We start from the raw sequence: 22392 nt of genomic DNA, 5'->3' as shown, positions 1-22392 counted from the left end.
AAAACAAGAGCTGAAACTAGTTTACCAACCACTTGTTTTACCCTTTCTCACCAGTTAACCACCAGCACATGCTGGTATGTCAACTAATATAAAAATAGCTTCTGTCTTTTTTTATTCTTTTATTTTACTGCACACTGACTGATGAAAAAAAAAACTGCTTGACTTGTATAATCTCAGACGACGAGGGGTCTCTGGCTGATGATTCAGCCTCCATTAAGTGATGAAAACATACAGTAGATCTAAATCATCCAGGTGCTCCATACTAACTTACACGAGCACACACTATGATTAACAATTGCCTGCATGCAGCTGGTTTTATTTAACAAAAAGAAACTACATCATGCAACATTACACTGCAACATCATGAGTGTCTTTATTATATGCTCTGTACATTCCAGTAGGTTTTACAAAGGAAATATCATAAACTCTTAGTCTCTCTTAGTCACTTTTAGAGCTGAAGTGTTCTTGTGAAACGATTAATGTTTTAGGACTCTGTAATGTGAGGATTTGCTGTTTTTGTGTAACTTATATGATAATAAACTGAACATCTTTTGGCTGGACATAACAAGCAAAAACAAGCATTTTAAAGACATCACCTCGGGCTTTAGGATATTATAATGAAATATTTACATTGATTAGAAATAATTATTAGTTGCAGCCTTTTTCCCATTTATTTTATATCTACAAATTCTAATTTACTCACTTTTGATTTGCGTCATCTGCTATCACTCTTACACAAGTGTTACTATATACAGCACTTGAGTGAATGATATACTAGGAGCACATGGATGAGTTTGGTGTCAACATCCTCATCCTTTATAAAGTCTATTAACCAGTGGGACAGGTTCTAGGGTTATCACTTAAGAGCTGTTGAGCAGTATTTTCTCTCTCTTCCTCTCTCAGGATCAGTGGGTTCGCCCACAGAGGTTCACTCTCCGCCCAACGTGGGTCTGCGTCGCAGTGGGCAGATCGAGGGGGTCCGCCAGATGCACAGCAACGCCCCGCGCAGCCAGATGGCCACAGAGGGAGACCTGGTGGCCTGGAGCCGGAGGGTGCTGGTCCCCGAGCTGGAGGATGCCTCTGTCGGGTAACACACACACACACACACACACACACACACACACACACACACACACACACACACACACACACACACACACACAGAAGTGATTTCACAGAGAGGAACCTGCTTTCTAAAGTGATAGTATTAATACATGTCATGACTCTGTGTGTGTGTGTTCATTGTGTAGGAGACAGGTGAACTGGCGTGAGGCTAAAGGCGAGGAGGAGATCAATATTTATCAGTCAGAAAGGAGGAGACGCACCATCCACTCTCTCCCCAAGGAGAGCAGAGTAAGTGAATTAATACACCCACACCCACACACACACACACACACACACACACACACACACACACACACACACCCTATATCATATACTGACATCTCTTTGTGTACTTAAGTGCTTTTAACTAAATGTTTTTGTAAAACCCACTTTCTTATTATCAAGGTATTATATTTACATTTTATTCTTATTCTTTAATTATTTCTTTTACTCTATTTATTTTTACTAGATTTGTCTCTTTTATCCAGCTCTTTATGATTGTTGTTTTAACTTTGAATTGTGATTTTTCAACCTCTTTGTACAGCTCCTTGAATCTACCACTGAACATGAAACATGCTTTATAAATAAAACTGCCTTGCCTCAACATTATTGTTCTATAGGAATATAATTTTCTCCCATGATATTCTTATTCATTCATGATAAAAACTTCTTGTTTAATTATTATTCCACTATGTACTTATATTGTCTGACTTTGTCTCGTTTCTGTCCTTCATCCTCTGCTATTTCAGGTTCACCCGACATCAGAGTGTGTAGTTGACGAGGGTAGGAGGAGCCAGGGTAACCACGGCTATCACACTCGTGCTGCCATGGAGGAGACGAGTCGCCAGAGCGCCGAGGCTGCCGATGACGACGACAGCACCTCAGAGGTAGATGCGACACGGTTGCTGCTTTGTTTTATGTTGAAAGTCTAAACAATGCATCTTTGTCATAGTGTTTTTTCAAGAGGTTTTTCAAGTTCCATTATGATGATTTTCAGCCAGGCGGGAAACTCTCACAGTATTTTTAGTTTTTTTTTTTTCAACTTTGATTGGTGTGATTTTTCATAATTTTGTTGGTTCATCTAACTGTGGCAACTCACTCAAAGTGGTCAAAAAGAATTCAACTATTAAACTGTTTTGATAATCAGTTAATTGTTAAAGTAATTATTCATGCAAAATGACAGAAAATGCAAAGTAATACAACTAGTTACATGAGATTTCAGGCTTTACTTTGTTTATTATTATATTAAACTGAATATCTTTGGGTTTTAGACTGACAAAATGAGACATTTATTTTTAACTATTTTCGGACATTTATAAAACATTAAACATGACAGTCAACTTTAAGCTTTGTTGTCAAAGTTACTACAGGGGCAACTAGAAATCAACTTGGGGCAAGTAGATTTCTGACCCATTTGTCCTTGGAAAGTTTTAAAAAACATGAATGTTGAACCCTGTTATATATAAACGTGGTGGTTGACAGTTGGCTTTTTGTTTTCTGGCTCTTTGCATCATTTTTCAAAAGAGCATCCCGTCATAAAAACAATCCAGGCATTATTAAACTTTAAACATATGACATTCCCCTACCTTCAAAGCAGTCCAACAGTGTAATAAGGCCTTGAAAAATTCATGTCCGTTTTTATAATAACAGCAATAAAACACTGTCTGGATGTTAAAGGGACAGTTCACCCCCAAATAAAAAATCTCTACCTCTAGTGCACTTTATCCATCCAGATTGTTTTCGTGCGAGTTGCAAAGTGATTGAGATATCAGCAGTAGATATGTGTGGCTGGGGGGATCGTCTACTAGACTAAGGCGCCAGATCATGGATGGTGTTGTTCTCTTCAATGGCTAAAAAAAATTAAAATGCTAAATACATTGCCCAAACTACTTGGATGGCTGTTAGCTTACCTAGATGGCACGTCCAAGTAAAGTCTATGTGTGGGGAACACCGGATGGTACAAAAGAATACAGTTGATCTGTGGATTATCTTGAGTCATGATTTCTGGAATACACACCTTTGAGTTCTTTCAGATTTTCAGTTCTATTATATTTGAGAGCAGACTCACACCAAAACAATCTGAATGGATGAATAACACTCCAGACCAGAGGAAATATGTTTGTTGATTTTGGGGTGATCTGTATCTTTAAGCATTAAAGAGTTAAAGGAGGTTATAGCTCTGCTCAGTACCACTTATCTCTTTTTTTTTTTATGTCCACACCAGAAGCAAATCTAGCAAGCTGATACAAGCACACCAAACTGCTCAGCTCGCAAATTTGACTACAATAAACGTTTTATCATACAGTACCTTTCTGCTGCTTTTTCAGTAACTCTGTTTTTGTTCGTCTTTGTGTGCATTTAAGTGCTAACATGAAGTGATGTGTGTTTCCAGGGAGAGGTGGAGGTCCGACAAATCAACGGACATTCCTCAGATGAGGAGAAGGAGGACGAGGAAAAGGAGCCCTGGCCAGATGACCACAGTAGCTCAAGGTATAGATACATACTGTATATCACACGCATTTATCATATCAACTGTTGCCTGTACAGATACATGCACAAGCTGTATGAAAATCAAAACTATAAACACAAACAGATACATTTGTGTATTCAATCTTTTCTGCAATGTATTTGCAGCGACTACTCCAGCGATTATTCTGACTGGACGGCGGATGCGGGGATCAACCTCGAACCTCCGAAGAAGAGCGTCAAAGTGAAAAAGAAAAGCAGTGGCTCTGAGGACGGAGAGAAGAAGAGGGATGGGAAGAAGGAAAGGAAGAAAGAGAAAGCCGACAAAGACGGCGCCTTACCAAAGAAGAAGAAGCCAAAGGAGAAGAGAAAGGTTTGTCATAACAAAATTGTGTTTTCTCTCCTTGTGACTTCAGTGATGTTACTTTCACTGTGATTCAAAGTTATTACCCATCAGCTCTCTGCACAGATGAGTGTTCTGATTCAACAGTATTTAAAAGACTTTTAATTAAAATAGACACAAGTACATTGTTCTTATTCAGGAAAGTAGAACTTTGTTTTTAATGTAAATGCTACAAAAAGTTATTTTATAGTATTTTGTTCTGTTATTCTTCCCTGTGTATAACTTATATTATTTTATTATTTTGATGTATTGATATTTTGTTACTGTAGCTTTAAGTATCAGTGGTCACACAGTTGTCAGGTTGTTACAGTGTTATTTCACTGCTGTTGTACATGAAATTATGCAAATAAATCTCTTGAATCTTAGATACATTAACTGAGGATTATTAAAACTTAAAACTGTGTGTAACGTGTGTCCTTATTTACATTTTGGAGAGGTAAACAAATGCTATCTGATGCTAAAACTCAAATATAAGAACTGTTACTGAGTATTTATTTTGTTGTGTCATTCAGAGGACAGAGCTTCAGGAGCAAGGGCTAACTCTGGAGGAGTGGCTTCCCTCTGCCTGGATCACGGACACGGTCCCCCGCAGATGTCCTTACATACCCCAGATGGGAGACGAGGTTCGTGCCGCCTGTTTCTGTTACAGTGTCCTCACCACGTGTGCACCGCATGCCTGCTCATACCCAAACATCAGCTCATGTTTTACACAGCAACAAGACTACAAGTCTGCACTAAATTTAGCGGCCCCATGAGGCCGTAATGCCCATTACACAGCAGTGTTAATCCTGCCAGGAATTTTAAATTTAGTCTTAGGTGCTTACTGAAAATTGGAAACAGTTTAAAGTTACATTTAAGTCTTTTGTTTTTGTTTATTTTAGCTGAGATTTAGTCAGTAGAACTCAGATTTAATTTTAGTTTACTTTTGGTCAATCATTTTCTCAGTGTCATGCTACTGTGATGGATTTGACTGTAAAGATTCCACTGAGAAGGAAGCATGCCTCAAACTACAACACATTCTTTCACATCATACGAAGATTAATGCCTCTTGTAATTTTTGGTGTGTTGTTATTTGTCATCAGATTTGATAATGTTTATTACCTGACAAAACAGACTTTCAAAATATTACTGAGGACTCCTGCTATATTCAGCATTATGTTTTACTTAGTAGAACTAGTTTTACTTAGTTTTGTTAAATCAGCAGTCAGAAGAATGTGCTAACTTTGTTGTTGAGGCAGATGAGCATTATTTGGGAAACATCACGTTTATTCACTTTACCTGGTGCTAAAATTAACACTGAATTGTTTTAAATGATTGCTTAATGAGTTAGTGTTTGTTAATGAGTCATGAGAAATCTTTGAAAAAAACTTTGTTAAAGTTAACTACATGTTAATGAAAAAATGCTATTTTTGTTAACCCATAATGAACAGAGATTTCAGATTGATTTATGCTAAACTATGTGAAACTTAAAAGCTCACGTTCTAATATTACTCCCAATTAAAAATTAAAAGCCAGATTAAAAAGATAGGTCCTTCATTTCCTTTTAAAAGTGATTTCCACGGCAATAGGGGCATAAAAACAGACGGCACTGTCACCGGTGTCTTTATGGGACAGATTAGGAACATTTAAAAGAAAAGCAGAGGACCTTAGTGATCTAGCTGGAACATAATATGAAAGATCTCTGACTGAGGGAGGAGCGAGGTCTTCAAAGTTTTATAAACAAGTAAAACAACTGCAAAATCAATTCTAAAAGATTCAGTTATCCAGTGCAGTGTCTGAAGCAGTGAAGTGATCGTTTTTATGTTTTATTTAAGACTCTGGCAGCAACAATCTAAACTAGCTGTAGTTTTCTTATAGACTTTTTAGGATGTCAATAAGTACTTATCAGTTTTAAAAAAATCCCTGTATACACCTGAATAAATACATAGACAATATGGAAAACACAAAGTACATAAACATTAAAAGACAAAACAATAATAACAAGCAGAACAAAAAAGCAAGAAAAGAACAGTTCAAGAAACAGTTAAAATAATTAACAATAAGGAAGCAGGAAGAGTTTTTTGGGCGGTTTTGATTTATTTCAGGTGACTTTTGACTACATTTACATTTACTTGAGTTATTGTGGCATTAGCTCACCAGTGACTGGATAGATCTGAGGACTGCTGAATTTGTTTTATTGAATTGTTGAAGATATTGTTTGTAGAGCTGGTTGTTGTTCCATTAATATCTATTAAAAATAATAAGGGGTACACTAACTGACATGGCCATTCCTAGGAGCTAAATATGTCTTTTAAAGCATGTGGTCGCAAGTTTTCCTTTATACACACATATATATATATTTTTCAGTAGATTTACACCCCATTTAAACATGGTATAAAAATGTGATATGTACCCGGATATGTCATCCAGATTTTTTGTGCAGATTGCGTTTTTATCTGCCTAAATTCCAAGCAAAATCCGAGCCAGATTACCTCCAGATGTGATCAGTAAAATGTAATCACATTCAGATTACAGATCATATTTTAATACCAAATGTAAATGGGGTGCAAAGGAAAATATAGATATTACACAAGACACAGTTCTGTGGTATATTTGAATGTATCTGAATGTGTGTGCAGGTATACTACTTCAGACAAGGCCATGAAGCCTACGTGGAGATGGCGAAACAGAAAAAGATTTACAGCATCAATCCTAAGAAGCAGCCCTGGCACAAGATGGAGCTCCGGGTAAGAGACAGTGTGACAAAGATGGATTGAAGACTCTCTGAAGAGAGACAGTGCTCTTTAGATCCCATGTATCTAGAGATTTATATTGTCTCTTTATTCGTGTGTCCACAACCACTGAGGAGAAGCTCCTTATAAAAATCACAGTAGAGCCGTGAAACAAAAATCAATATAGTCTTCACACAGAGGGAATACATTTGTACAGTTAAATTAATAAAGAACATAAAAGTAAAAATCACAGTGAAAGACTTTTCTCAACTTCTCTGACAGACACACAGTAGATATCAGATGCTGGATCCTGTTTTGGGATCTAACATCTTGACTGACATTTTGGCAGTGTTTCAATTTTATGGATGCTGAGTTTCCAAAGTAGTGGCTGAAAAGGCCAGAGCTGTAGAAATAAAAAATGAGACACAATCTCCCTTAGAATACATATCAGTTCCTAGGAATCTCTACACAGTTTCAGGCTACAATGATGTAATCATTCACTATTTTACACACAGTTTTTAGCTTGCAAACCTCTTCCTGGTATCTCGTCTTTACCACGGCTTGTCTAGTTTCACTTTCATGTTTACAGTAATCATTTTTCTGACCTAAAAATGCTCCTCAGCTAAAAGAAAAATGTCTGCAGAGAACAAAGTTTCATCCCTGTATATGAAACTGTCTTTTAAAGAAGACTTAAAAGTAACATCTTATGGGATTGCATTTTTACTATGTATACTTTTCATTTCTTTTTCATGTGTGGAGGCAGAAATAGCAATTTCTGTGCAGACAGCAGTCCATAATACATTGCAGGCACAGACACTGTGCATCTTGAATGTATTGCCTGTAGCGTGTGAAATGCAAGGTTCTCCTCTCTAGTTTCTTTTCTAACAAAAAGGCCTGGCAACGCTGAAGTATTACTCTTTCCAGTTTTACTTTTTCCTAGCTGGAAAAACTTACTGTAGCATTGCAAGCACTCTGAAAAAACTTTCACATATATATATAGAAAATGAAAAGTAGTGCATTGATGTATGTTTAAGATAAGTATTTGAATGGTGTTTCCTAAGGGGAAATTAGTTGTATTACTTTGCAGTATTTGTACTCTTATTTGTGGTGCTCAGGAGCAGGAATTGATGAAGATTGTTGGCATCAAGTATGAGGTCGGCCTGCCCACACTGTGCTGTCTGAAGCTTTCCTTCCTGGACCCTGACACAGGCAAACTGACCGGAGGATCCTTCTCAATGAAGTAAGGGCCCCAGTGTGACATATCCTGTACTTAAAGGGTTTGGATTACTTATAGTGGGGTTGTATGAGGTACTTATCAGTAGCCAGCACGCCCCCAGTTTGGAGAAGCAGAGAGGAGCACCAGCACAGAAGCTAAGTAATGCACTGCTGTAGACGGGTTCAGTCACTAAGTACCTTATACAAACCCACTTTAAATAATCCCAACTATCCCTTTAACCGAACTGTCCATTTTTTACCCTCATTGTCACTTTTTTTCCCACCAATATGGAGATTTTCAGTGTCCACAGAGTGTGAAACTGTTCTCTTAAGTACTCTGTGTGCCTCTCCACTCTGCTAAGTTTAAATATAACATTTCTTTCACTAAATTAATTCTCATCTTGACACAAGACAAGACAGTACTCATAAAACATTTAATCCAGTTGACTGACTTTACAAAAGGAAAGACTATGACTCAAGGGAATGGCAGAGTGCTTCTCCAAACTGTATACATTTCATCTATTTTGCACTGTTAATATAGTTGTTTTATTTATTCTTTTGTTGCTTCGTTGCAGTCTTTTACTTGCCTTTGACTTGTACATTTTTGTCTTGATTCAGATACCACGACATGCCTGATGTCATCGACTTCCTGGTACTGCGGCAGCAGTTTGACAACGCTAGAAAGAGGCAGTGGGCTATAGGTCAGCCACTTTTAGTCTTCGTAGTCTGACTTGACTAGAATACCAAATATATGTCACCCATATTTTTTAGCTCAAATTATGAATTCAACTGTTGTTTTCTTGTAAAGATCTAAACTACGTGTGTGTGTGTGTGTGTGTGTGTGTGTGTGTGTGTGTGTGTGTGTGTGTGTATAGGTGACAGGTTTCGGTCAGTGATTGATGATGCCTGGTGGTTTGGGACCATTGAGAGCCAGGAGCCCTACCAGCCTCAGTACCCTGACAGCCTGTTTCAGTGCTATAATGTCTGGTATGATCATAGCTTGGATTTACTCTGTTTAGGGCTGCACAGTTAAAAATGCAGATTGAGCAAAGTGCTACACAATCTCATTTACACATGATAAATTTGTTGTGTTTGCATTAGTGAGGAGAGCCGTTGTATCATACCAAGATTTCCTAATTTGTCCCCAAGTGGCAACAAATGACAAGAGTAACCCCGTATGACAAACTTACTGGCACAGGGGGCAGAAATGCAAACAGACATACTATATGTGAAACAGAAATGATACAAACAGACCAAAATGAATCAGAGTTAAGGAAACCTTATTGGTGATGATGAGGAAAAGGAAGTTGAGTGAAGTACAGTCATATTGTGTGTTTTCAGATTCCAAGGTAATGATGATAGTCAGAACCAGTCTTGCAGCTCTTCCTTGCAAATTATATTTTGCCACAGTTGCAGCACTGAAGGCTAATTCCAGAGATGTATTCAGTGCCCTTAAATGACAAAACAAAATTCAATCTGATGAAAATAATCTATAAATATCATGATAACTACAGGAAAGTTTCTGTTATTCAACCAGCATAACACAAACCTTATATAGTAAAAACATACTCAACAGGTAGGTACATGAACATAACTAAAGGAAAACTGTAATTTCTTAAGCTGCATTTCCACCCAAAGTAACTGTAACTTTTACTCCCATTAACTACTTTTCAAGGAACTAATTCCTCCAGTCTATTGTTGTCTGCATTTCCACTGTAGTCTAAAGACAAAGATTGGGCAAATTAGTAATTTTTGCATGTGTCTATGCAAAAGGTGGGATGCCTTTAAAGCGAAAAGTTGCTGTTTCCACTTCCCGTTGGATTTCGTCCTCAGCATGACTGCTCAATGAGGCCTGGATGTCATCATTGGTCCCTCTGTTGTATGTTTTCTTCTGTAACTCCATGTTGATATGTCAAAGCACAGTGAACAAAAACTGGTTTGCAGCTACAGACTTTTAAAAATGGCGACTGAAATAACATGCTGTGAGTACTCACTGTTGAGTGCTGTAAGCCCCACCCCCAAAGTTCCTGTACTTTTGGACAGTACTACCCAGTGAGCAGGGATTTTTGGGGCATAAAGTAACATCCCTGGAACTTCATTTAGACCTTGGTCCCTGCAGTGAAAATGCATCAAGTAAATTAAAGTGCCTGTGGTAGAAATGCGGATTTGTGAGAAAACTTCTTACACTTCTTATTTTGTGCACAATTGCACAGCAGTAAAAGTGAAATATTTACCAATTAAAGTTTTATGATTTTGAGAAATATCCTTTGGAATTTAGAGATTGAGTTTTCCAAATATCTGACTTTGGCTGCTGCAAAAGCGTGAAAACTTTGACTGGGCTCCCACTGCTCCCACTGTGTCTAGTTGGTCTCTTGCTATCTTATTGAGTCCTGGGATTGGATGAGTTCTGAGATCTGACTTCCTACACTGACAGAATATGAAATGTGAAATTGTTTCATTAAAATGGTTTATGTGCAATAGAGATTTGTCTCTTTGGACAAACTCCAGGCAAATGCAGACAAATAGCTCCTTGTGATTATGCCGCTGACACCTCCTCTCACAGCACTCATTAACTGCACAAACACCTCATGAAACTTGATGAAACAGTCCTGGGTGGCAGTTTGAATTGGATATTTACAACAACGCAGACTAACACTGACCTTTGTTTTGCTGTTGCTGGACTCTCATCATCAGTGACATTTCCATTCAAAACATTAATAAGCATATTGTCTGTCTGAGTCGTGTTTTCTTGTCGGTGTTGAGCGCTCACGGTCACACATTATTTGAAAAACCTTGTAAGGGACATCTACTTTAGGCTGTGGGTACTTGAAATAGGTCACAAATTGCAAACACAAAGACTCAAAGTTGTGATGATGTTGATGATTCATATCAGCACTGTTTCTCATCCAGCTGGGACAATGGAGACACAGAGAAGATGAGTCCTTGGGATATGGAGCCCATTCCTGACGATGGTAAGTTGCACCAATACATCCACTCTACAGTGTGCACACATTTAAACTTTCTCTACAAATTCAAATGTAATTTCACTAACACTTTATAATAACCATCATTAATAAATGGTCAGTTGATTACTTAATTGATTACATTTTGATTGATTGATTAATTTTACTTTAGTTAATAGTCATGTGAAATAATGAGTTTAAAAATTATCTTAGCTAATAAGAGACAGTCTTTTTAAATGGCTAATAAATACTGTGTAGATCATCTATAAACATTATTTCGATGGCCATTATGAAGTTGCAGCTGATGTTTAGAAAACTTTTTAAATGGTTAATAAATAGTGTAGAGAATCTATAGATTTTCTACACTATTTATTAACCATTTGGATGGTCTTTAAAAAGTTGCAGCTGATGTTTAGAAAATGTTCCAATTTGCTTAATAACTGGTTTATAAAGCCTATATAACAATTATTTGAGGTTTCATTAACAGTAAAAATACTATAAACCAGTTTAGTTAAGTTTAATTAACAGTCACTTTATTTTCATTAGTGGTGGTAATTATGAAGTGTTACTGTAATTTCTTTACTATTTCAACATTTTGATTTATGTTTTTTCCCTATGCAGCCACGTTCCCTGATGAGTTGGGCTTGAGCGTCCCGCTGGTTGAAGAAGAACAGAAGGAGCTGCTGTACGTCCCACTGGATGGCGAATGGGGCTGCCGCACACGCGCAGAAGAGTGCGAGCGCATCATCAAAGCCATCGACCAGCTCTGCACACTTGGTATGACGTCGCCAAGCCTCCATGAAAATAACAGCCCACTGATGTCATGTAAGCAGTGATGTGAGGTCCAGCCACGAGGGCACATTTCCCGTAAAGCGGCAGCAGCAGCAGCTTGACTCCCGACACAATATGAGTCATGGCTCTGAGCTCATCAGCATGAGCCCAGCAGGGCCGCGGATCATGCGTTCAAAGAAATAAGCTGCTCACACGTTGAGCCACATATTGAGGTGCTTGCTTGAATTCCCGTTAAGTGATGTAATGTCATATTAGGTGCAGGATTTGTATTCCTGCAATCCGCTCAGTGGAAAGCTGGTGTGAGGGCTCCCTCTAGTGACAGCTTGAAGATTAGATGCACATGAGCACCAACAGCCAGTTCACTTTAATCCTTCTAGATCTCTCCCTGTTACTCCTACGCTTCATGCTGCAGCTGGCTTATAGGACAGGATTTATATTAACTCTTGCAGCTGCATCTAAATTTAGGTACAGATATACGGAAGAAGAGAGAAAATCTTTAAGAAAAGGCATGAAGGTGTGAGGTTAGCTTTGCTGTTGTAATACACGATATAAGCAGGTAATTTTATTTGGAAAGACATATATCATATAGACAAGATATCCACTTTGTCTCTCTAGTAATAATCCTCTATCTTTGTGTGTTCGTCTGTCTTTCATCCACCAACTCAACTTGCCATCCTCAGATGTCGCAGCGCCATTTGCCTTTCCAGTGGACCTACAAGCTTACCCCACATACTGCACAGTGGTGGCCTACGTCACTGACCTCAGCACCATACGCCAAAGGCTGGTGAACCGATTCTACAGGTACCTCACGCCAGGCTGCTTTCAGTAAAAGAGGTGGCACAAGATACAGAGAGTGTGCGTCTTAACACATTTGTATTTCTTTTCCAGACGACTGTCCTCTCTGATGTGGGAGGTTCGTTATATTGAACACAACACCCAGACATTCAATGAGCCCGGATCATTCATCGTCACTACCGCCAAGTTTGTCTCTGACCTCATGCTGCAATTCATTAAGTGAGTATTTTGTACTGTATGCTGTTGTAGGGGAAATATTAACACTTTTTTGCTTGTGTCCATTTTAACCATTCTGCCGTCTGCTTCTTTTTTATTCCTCAGGGACCAAAGTCTAACAGACCTCATGCCCCTTTACAAAACTATGAAGAAGGCGACCTTCTCTGATTCCGAAGATGAGGTAAATTCGTAAAGCTACATGTTTACACTGCAATTTGTCTTAAAATTGTTCTGAACATGTTGCTTTTTACTCTAATTGCTGGCTGATATCGATGCATGATTTTTCCCCTGAGCCAAAATATTGTTCATGTAATTTGTGTGAAAATGCTTTCTTTTACTATTTCACACTATTTTCTTCTCAATTCTGCTGTTACTAAAGGACAGCTTTCAGATATTTCAACTTAGAAACTATTTTCCCATGTTTTTGTGTCTAAGTGACTAATGGAGACAACAATTTGGTCCTGTATTGAGTACTGAGACAACTTCAGGTGCAAAACAGGCTGCTGACAGGCAATTGCACATCAATGTACGTCCACTTAAAGTGTTCAGGATTTTTTTTTGCCGGTGACAGCTCAGATTATTATACTAAGTGTCTGACAGCATCATGGAAAAAATCTCTAAAGATGTAGACCTTTTTGTTAAAGAGCAAGATCCTTTTTATTTAACCAGAAACAGACATTATATCATTCTTGTTAAATGTTAAAAACACCAAACTTCATTTACAAAAACAGTCATTTTATCATCATCATCTTCATTCTGACTCGACAGAAACAATATAAACAACCAGGGAAAATGGTGTGTGGAGAATTACTGTTTCTGTAAATGGAGTCTGGCTTTGATGAAAACAATAAATCGGCTCTTTCAAAAAAGGTCTCTCTCGGTAGCAATCCTTTCCATAATGTTGTCAGACACTTACAATAACAGTCTGGTCTATGCGTAGCAAAAACAAGCACAAATAGTGTACATATATTGGCGGTGCGCAACAGCCTGCAGGGGATTACATTGCAGCCCATTTTACGGCAACAGCAATCTCACTCATCACTGGACCAGTTTTAAAAATTTCTATTAGTCACCTAGACATAAAATCATGAAAACATAGCGTCCAGGTTAGAAAATGACCTCAGTTACCTTTTAAGTTACACCTGAAAGGCAGTTGGGAGTTGAAATAATGAAATATTCTATTGTAGAGCAACCTACAGTACAATATATGGTGCCTTTATTTAATTCCCATTTTCTTAACAATTTAGGATGAAGAGGAGGAGGATGAAGATACAAATACTCCTGGAACATCCACACGAAACCATAAGGTAACATATCTGACAGCTGCAGTCTGTTCCAATGCATCCTCGACTGCTGTTTTCATGAGTGAAAATAAACCGTACTAAATTCAATGATCTTACAATAGAAGGTGCTCCACTGTCCTGTAATCCAGCATTTACTATGTCTTTCGTGCATGTACAGGGTCGTCGACCCATGCGGCGCCAACTGAGGACCCGACCTCCTTCATACGACCCTCATGCATGGAGAGGACGTTGTAAAGAGCTGCTGGATCTCATCTTTCAGTGTGAAGACTCAGAGCCTTTCAGAGAACCTGTGGACCTACAGGAATACCCGGTACTTATCCAAAAACTCTTTACTTCCTTATTCAGTACCGTGTGCATGTGAACTCCTTAGAAACAAACTTAACTCTGGATGTGATCTGAATTTAGCTCATTATGTATTCTCATTACATTCATTTGCATTTTCTGTTACCATTTTGGCCCTTGAATCTTGCTATAGTCAGTTTAGAGCACAAGTGGCCACAATTCAATTACACAAGGAGTGCTTTTTGAAGTGAAGGGATTGTTTGGTCCTCTTCATTCAGCATCTGTAATGAAGACCAAATCTAATGGAAAAGTTGTGAAGGAGAAACAGTGTGAACAGACTTACGGTTTCAGTGGGCTGCAATACAGAGGAAGACTGGAATTCTTTTGCTGTTGGTTCAGTATTATTCACAGTGAAACCCTGAATCCTCCAAATCTCTTATGTATTTACCCTCTCGCACTCTCCTCTCCTCCTTATTGTGCTCTCATCTTTTCAAACCTGTAATTGAAATGTCCAAACTTCCCTCTGCCCTCTCCCAGGACTACCTGCAAATAGTCGAGTCGCCGATGGACTTTGGCACCGTTCTTAACACGCTAACAGAAGGAAAGTACCAGTCTCCAATTGAGCTCTGCAAAGACGTCCGGCTTATTTTCAGCAATTCCAAAGCATACACGCCCAGTAAAAAGTCTCGGGTGAGACACACACACACACACACATATATATTAAAGGGATAGTTCGGATTAAGTGAAGTGGGATCTCAAGAGGTATTTATTGATAGTCAGTGTATACTTACATCATTATTATTATTGTTCAGTTACAGAATTCTAAGGTTTTCTGAATAGCAGACCATTGCTATGAATAACAGACTGTTGCTATGGATGCAGTTCTTCAACTGTGGATGAGCAATAAAATCATTCTCAAATCAATAAAATCATTTTTAGACTAATATTTTGGCCAAATTATTGTGCTTTTTTTTGAATAGCCGAGTAATACACAGGATAATATACAATGAGCATATCATTATTGTGAAATAACGCTATATGAATGATGTTTTCACGGCTTTACCCTGCTGTCAGAAAGCATTTTCCAATGGGAAACTATCGGCCAAATATTGCTCTCTCTCACTCAACCAGCGTCCTTTGGCACAAACTGTATTTTTATCTTGCACAACACAGGAGTTGCTGGTCAACCGTTGCCTTGATCTGTTAGTTTGTTTGTGTTATTGTGACTTAAGTGAACCAAGCGACCAATCGAGGCAGTGATAGACAAGCAACTCCTGTGCTCTGTGCTCTGAATAATTATTGATTTCCCCAAGGGAGTCTGGTGGATTCAGAGACGGTAACATTTGGAAAAGGCCTCTGATGTCAGGGTAAAGCGTTAAAAATATTCTACTTGAAATGACATTTATTTTTTCTCTGTAGCAAAAATACATTTTGCCACTATACTTGTCCACAGCAGTACATTTCTTAGCTTCCTACACTGGTTTTGTTGCTGCTTCCACAAACCGAGGTGTCGGCCGGCTTTTAGTGTAGGTAATATACTGACGATGGATAAGTACTTCATACAACCATACATCAAATAATTCAAACTATCCCTCCAAGCTTAATATATTTCTTAGTGCTTTCATATTTTCATGCTTTAATAAATTCTCATCCCTTTTTGTCTCAGTGTGACAGTTGAATCAGTGTTTCCTTTACTTTGTTTCCAGATTTATAGTATGAGTCTGAGGCTCTCTGCACTGTTTGAGGAGCACATCAGCTCCATCCTGGCCGACTACAAGGCCATTCACGGCCTGACGGATAAACTGACCAAACAGGGCACTGACAGACAAATGCGACACACTACGGACAGGCAGACACGGCACGCCATGAAGAGGAGGAGGAGGAGGAGCGAATCTCCAACCAGCAGCACTGCATCCAGGTAGAAGAAAGGACATTTTGTTTCTGTTTTTCTACATCTCTTACTGGTCATTAGATATGATCTTTTATATTCTGTCCTCCCATCCTGCCTCTAGCCCAGAGAGGAAGAGACGTGTATCATCCAGGGTGACCGGGAAAAGAGAGCCATCACCAGCTCCTTCGCGACCATCCTCTCTGAGGCAGAGTGCCCCCCCCAAACAGCCCCCTCAGCTGGTTAACGGGAAGGCAGACACAGCGTCTGCAGGACGTACGCGAAGTGCAGCACGCCATTCTGCACACACTCCACCCTCCTCATCCTCCTCACATAATGCTGCAAGCAACGCACAGAGCACAGCAGGTACAATCACGTCTGCATGTAAATTTACAGTTAGAGTACTTTTCTTTAAAAATAGTTTGACATTCTGGGAAAGAAACACTTATTTACTTTCTTGCTGAGAGTTAGATCAGAAGATTGATACCAGTCTTATGTTTGTATGCCAAATATGAAGCTTCCACTAGCAGCTGGTTAGTGTAGTTGCTTGGCATGCTTGCAGTGACAATAAGACTCCAGGAAATTACTGCGTCCAGCCAAGGAAACTAAAAAAGAGGGAAGGGCTATTACGTCATTATATCACTAACACTAACACTCTGCTTGGTGCCGGACTTTGGTGGTGGTTCTGTGGAAGCCTATGGGAAATGGTGAAGCACGGAGAAGCACACTAAAACCCAACACATCTAGTTTGTATGACCTTTGATGAAGAAATGCTTCTACCAAATGAAAGAACACATGTATCACTCACTATTTTCTTTTCAAATGTGCCATTCATTTATTTGCTGTTGGTCTCCAAATAGTATCCAAAGATGACTTGGCCAACTTTACAGGACTCAATCATATATGCACAAGAAGCTCCAGTCTGTGCAACTTGCATGCAAATAAATTATTGATATAAAATCAATACAAATCAAATGAAATGTACCTTGAAAATGCATGAAACATCATATAAATAACACACCAAAACAAGATTGTTATAGTTAACTGAAACAAAATCAAAAACTAAAACTGGGTGTGAAAAAACATTTTAGTTAACTAAAATAAAATAAAAACTAAAACTTAAGTTTTCAGTTTTTGTCAATCTGGTCATATTCATCAACACAACTTGCACTACAGCATATGTTTATCAAGACTTGGATGTCACTTGCCTTCACAAAGCATTGTGTTTGTATGTGATATCTAATCTGAATGTAATCTTACCCCTCAAAAGTACCCCCCATATTATAAAATAAATAAATAAATAAACAAAATACTGAACACTGAAACTAATAAAAACTCAACTCAAACTTAACATTTTTAAACAATAAAAGCTAAATTGAACTGAGCAAACCCCCTCTGGAAAATGAACAGAAACTAAAATGAATTTAAAACAAAAATTAAAAACTAAAACATAAAACAAACTAAACTAAAAAGAAACTAAAAAACTCAAATAACTGCGGTCTGCCCTTTAACCACTGTGCCAACTGTAACTGCAGTTTGGCACCAGTGACGTATATGAGCCCTTCTCCTTTTTAGTTTCCATGTGCCCAGGAGAAAACAGTCTGACACATAGTCCTGTGTAAAACCACAATGTGTCGTTCATACATACAAATTAAATAAGTTCATTAGTTAAGTTAATTAGTGAGCTTTAGAGGTGCTCGTGGGCAGATTTTGTTACCTATAAACAAAGCCATGCTAACTGTTTCCGTGTCTCCAGTTTTAATGCTAAGCTAACCAGCAGCTGCTGAATTCATCTGACTGTACAGACATAAGAGTGGTATCAATTGTCTCATTTAACTCTTGACAAGTAAGCAAATTTTATCATCAAGAATTGACCTGATCTCACGTTTTATTTACTTCCTTCCTTCATTGCATATCTCCTTGTTGTCGACAGAGTCTACTCGCTCTCTGAGGGCTCATAACTCTGTGTCAGCTTCAACGCCACCAGCTCCTGAAAAGGTGACGCCCTCTCCAGCCGTGGAAAGTAGCAGTGGGGGAAGCACCCGGAGGAAACTCAGGACTCCTGTACGACACACACCTGGTAAGAGATGCTGTCACAAAGAAGTGACTGTAATACTGTAATACACATTTAATGTCACCTGTCTGTTACTGATATTTTCTTCCGCGTGTAAATCAATGCTCTCTTCTCTCAGGTTCTCCCTCCAGTCCTTCGTCTCAGAGCACAGTCCATCTGAATGGCCACAGTAGTCATGTGACCCTGGGCGTGGGGAGGAGGGGGCGGAAATCCAGAGTGGAGCCACCAGTGAGTCCCCCAGTGAGTCCTCCAGAAGCCACGACCCCGGGGAGCCCCTCGAGACCCCGAGGCCGCCCTCCTGGCAAGAAGAGAGGCAGGAAGAGCAAGCAGGAGCTAGAGGAGATGAGAAGGAGTGGCAGGAGCTCCACCCCCGATGACGAGCTCGATCAGTCGACGGGGGATGAAGGTGGGACATCTTCAGCGCAGGAAACATCTGTGCTGTCGGACTCTGGCCTGCCAACTACGCCAAGGCGGCGCGGCCGGCCCCGGGCGGTAAAAACTGACGAAGCCTCTCCTCCTGCTGAGTCACCTGAGCCTTCGCCACTGAGGAGGAGCAGCAGGAAAGCCAACGAGGAGGTCACGCCCCCTCACCAACCTGCTCCTCAACGATCCAATCGGAAGGAGGAGGCAGGGGATGGGGCAGGAGGGTCAATGCGTACACGTAACCAAGGGCGACGGTCTGCCTGGTACATGGAAGAGGACTCTGAGGAGGAGCAGAGGCAGCTGCTTTTTGAGGACTCATCAATCACCTTTGGCACGTCCTCAAAGGGACGTGTCCGCAAGCTGACGGAAAAGGCCAAAGCCAACCTGATAGGCTGGTAACGGAGACAACAGAGCAGACACGCAGGATGTGAGGAGGAGGAGGAGGAGGAGGAGGAGGAGGAGGAGGAGGAGGAGGAGGAGGAGGAGGAAGCTAATCTGACAGAAGAAATCTGGGATTTCTGAGCTCATGCGTTGGAGGAGCAGAGGGCTGAGTTGAGAAAGTCGTGCTTGGTGTTGTTTGCCTTTGTGTGCACGTATGTTTGTGCACGTCTGGGGAGCTGCCACTAGTCAAAGCTGTGGCTGTGGAGAGACACTGCGCTGTTATCTGTCGACTCTTCCTTCTTCTCGGCCCAGCGAGAAAATCGCTATGCCTGCCGATAACACAAGTTTATTTGTTCCTCCGACATTATTGGTCCATGTTGGATCCCACAGCAGCTCACCAACTCCTACGCTGGTGGTCTTTTGACTGTCCTACTCTCCAGTGAACCACTCCTTCACCTCCGTCTGACCTGAAACACTGTTGGTGTCAGACTGGGCAAAACAGTTAAACAGAGTTTTAGTACTTGAAAAAAAATCCAGAGGAGAGCTGGATGTATCTGATCTCACTCTTGCTATTTTTGAAGACTTTTCAAGAGTCTCTGCTGGGTAGCTCAAAGACACCCACTGAGCTCAAAATGTCAGGTCTGTGACGGATTATAAACCGCTGGCCTGACAGCGTCTTTCGCTCCCCCTCTTCTTCATTGTTCCCGCTCTTTTTTATATGACCCCCCTCTCTGCTTTTTCTAAGATTTGTACGTGATGATCGGCTCTCTGTTTTCGGATGTCTTACACATTGGCTGACCTGAGCGTGTCTGTCTGCGCTAAAATACCAAATGGTGTACCTTTGTTGGTACTGTAGATCTGTAGGTTTTGTTTACTGTTGATGTGTGTATGTGGGTGCGTGTGGGTGTTTTTTTTGCATGTTAATTAGAAAGAAAAAGCATCTGTTTTTTCTAGAAACTGTTTTTACTGTGAGGAGGACAAAAAGGATGCATGGGTGAAAGGGGTCATTTATATGTTTAGATTGATCATGTTTAAACGCGTCCTCAACATTAGCAATACCTTGTGCCTTTATGTCTTTGGTGTGTGTGTGTGTGTGTGTTTGTGTGTGTGCGCGCGTGTGTGCGTGCGTGCGTACGTGCATGTGTATATAAGTGTGCTTGGCCTCTGCCCTGCAAAGTACATGTGCCTGTATGTGTATGAACCAAGTTGTGACTATGAGAGTGTGTGTAACGCCCCCTTTGTAAGTCCCGTCCCTTTTGGCTCTGCACTCCAGAAACAGTTGAGCAAACTTGGAAACTCAGCCAACTTTCTCCTGTCCAGTTTCTTGTACGCAGATACGCTATGTACCTGGCACGCCTGTGTTGAATATAAAACCAAATTGTGAAGATGGTTAAAAGATTTTATGGGAGGACCATATAGTCACATCTTAGGTTCGCTAAAGTTAACAAAATGCTAGCTAAGTAACGAGCTAACAATTGCTGTAGATTAGCTAGCTAGTTAACTAGAGTTTTCCCAAAAGTTACATATATACATACACATATATATGTGTGTGTGTGTGTGTCACTTTTACAGGTCTCGAAGTACATCTTTTATCTGTTTTCAAAGTTTGTTTTTTGTTTCATTTTAGACAAGGCTAGTGCACAGAATATCTAGGAAACAGAAAACCAGAAAGTTGGTTGAGGTTCTGCTGGATACCAGGCTTGTTCCAGCGTTACTGAAGCACAGAGCTAAAAGGGGCGGGACTTAGGAAGGGTCAGTTGAAGGAGCGTGTGTGTTTTTATAACACAGTTGAGTGTGTCATTCACTTTCAGCGTACAACCAGTGGCATACAGTTTGATCGTTGTGAAACCTCTCAAAGAAATGTATTTATAGCAGTTGAAAAAAAAGACTTTACTGTTGTTGTAAAACCATTATTCATGTCAATATATTATCCTATAACCAACCTATCGTCAGTTTATACCTAAGGTACAGCCAGTGGAGCTTTGGGTGACTAGCTTTGAGATGCACTTACCACAGACCGGTTATCAATGCAGTTGTAGGGCGTTAACCCTGTGTATTTTAAAAATTGTTAACATATAAAAACTTTTTAAATGTTGATATGTTTCTATGGTGACCACACACGCACACACACGCACACACACACACACACACACAAATCTGTCTCGCATGTTCTAGCACTTTCTCATGCCTGGAGCAAACAGGATCGAGCCAGATCAAACTGGATCGGACTGAATTTGGACGGACAAGTCTTATATTCATCTTTCTGATTGTGTGCCTTCGCTATTCTGGCATATTGAACCCTCGGTTTCTGCTTTTGGGGCCTTTTCTTTCTTCTCTTTTCTTTTTCTTTTTTAAATTTTTTTGGACTTCCTGCTTGTCGCTGGGTCCAGAGAACTGGACTTCAGAAAACTGACAGGCTTGTACGGAGGGCTTATGAAAGAGAGAAAAGGCTGAAAAATGACAGCCTGACAGGAAACAAACATATTGTGTCACTCTCTCTGTACACACAACTAATGGACCGAGTTTATAAAGATGGCGGCCTCCACTTGTGTCATGTTTCTGTTTTCACCCCAGCACAGAACAACTGGATGCCAAAATCAGCCACTTTGACTGGGGAGAACTGGACAGTAGCATCTATATTCACCTGCTTCATTTCATAGGTCTTTCTTCTCACATATTATTCAACATATATCTCATCTGTTTATCATTGTTTTGTTGTCGTTCTTGTTCTTGTTGTTGTTGTTGTTATGGATTTGTCAATGCCAAATTCTGTCTTTGGGCACTGAAGTTTTAGAACATGGCTTTTTGAATGTGTTAATTTTCTGTCTCCACGGTGAGTGTGTTACATATAACGTGTCAGCTGTTTCTGTCTGTGTCCCTTCCATACAGGACAATATTTCAGCAGCTAGATCTGTGGAGTTAGACTGATGTTTTACACTCCTCGCACTTATTTTTAAGGATACAATTAACAACTTTTTTTTCAGTCAGTCTGGCTTGTATTTACTTCACAAATGATTTGTTTTTATTGTGTATATGAAGAGTTTTATTCCAGATTGAGACACTGACACCTTCCTCCACAACTGACAAATTAGTGTGAAAATAAGTATTATTGTTGGGGTTTCTATTAAAGATAGGAAGCTAATGATCTTTGCTCGCAAAACTCTGCAAAGAAACTCTTCATAGGCACATAAAGGTTTTGGATTTGTTTTTCTGTCTCAATCACAAATAATCATATTTACATATATGCACAGATTATCATGAGCAGAGTGGGGAAACATAATATTAGAGCCAGGTTTCTCAAACAATGAGGTATGTGCTCACTTTTAAACATGATGTTTACATGAGCCAACTAAAAACAGTACTTGAGAATCTCAA

The 22392-nt window shown here is 39.7% G+C and overlaps 1 protein-coding gene across 1 annotated transcript in view; it reads left to right on the top strand.

Annotated features, from left to right (window-relative positions):
* The window catches only part of phip (PHIP subunit of CUL4-Ring ligase complex), a 50955-nt gene extending 28563 nt beyond the window's left edge, over window positions 1-22392 (top strand). The window contains exons 19-40 of the mRNA XM_084736830.1: window positions 904-1087; window positions 1251-1353; window positions 1854-1991; window positions 3497-3594; window positions 3739-3943; window positions 4486-4596; window positions 6592-6699; window positions 7800-7924; window positions 8518-8600; window positions 8775-8886; window positions 10810-10871; window positions 11484-11639; window positions 12335-12455; window positions 12543-12668; window positions 12771-12846; window positions 13913-13972; window positions 14127-14279; window positions 14789-14941; window positions 15958-16169; window positions 16264-16505; window positions 18073-18219; window positions 18332-22392. Of these exons, the coding sequence (XP_084592956.1) occupies window positions 904-1087; window positions 1251-1353; window positions 1854-1991; window positions 3497-3594; window positions 3739-3943; window positions 4486-4596; window positions 6592-6699; window positions 7800-7924; window positions 8518-8600; window positions 8775-8886; window positions 10810-10871; window positions 11484-11639; window positions 12335-12455; window positions 12543-12668; window positions 12771-12846; window positions 13913-13972; window positions 14127-14279; window positions 14789-14941; window positions 15958-16169; window positions 16264-16505; window positions 18073-18219; window positions 18332-19035 (3479 nt within the window). The 3' untranslated portion in view covers window positions 19036-22392. The remainder of the gene's footprint in view (window positions 1-903; window positions 1088-1250; window positions 1354-1853; window positions 1992-3496; window positions 3595-3738; window positions 3944-4485; window positions 4597-6591; window positions 6700-7799; window positions 7925-8517; window positions 8601-8774; window positions 8887-10809; window positions 10872-11483; window positions 11640-12334; window positions 12456-12542; window positions 12669-12770; window positions 12847-13912; window positions 13973-14126; window positions 14280-14788; window positions 14942-15957; window positions 16170-16263; window positions 16506-18072; window positions 18220-18331) is intronic.

This window comes from Lutjanus erythropterus, chromosome 15 (assembly GCF_056507025.1).
Source record: "Lutjanus erythropterus isolate fLutEry1 chromosome 15, fLutEry1.hap2, whole genome shotgun sequence".
In the NCBI taxonomy this organism is placed as follows: domain Eukaryota; kingdom Metazoa; phylum Chordata; class Actinopteri; order Lutjaniformes; family Lutjanidae; genus Lutjanus; species Lutjanus erythropterus.
This window is presented reverse-complemented; position numbering and strand designations above follow the sequence as displayed.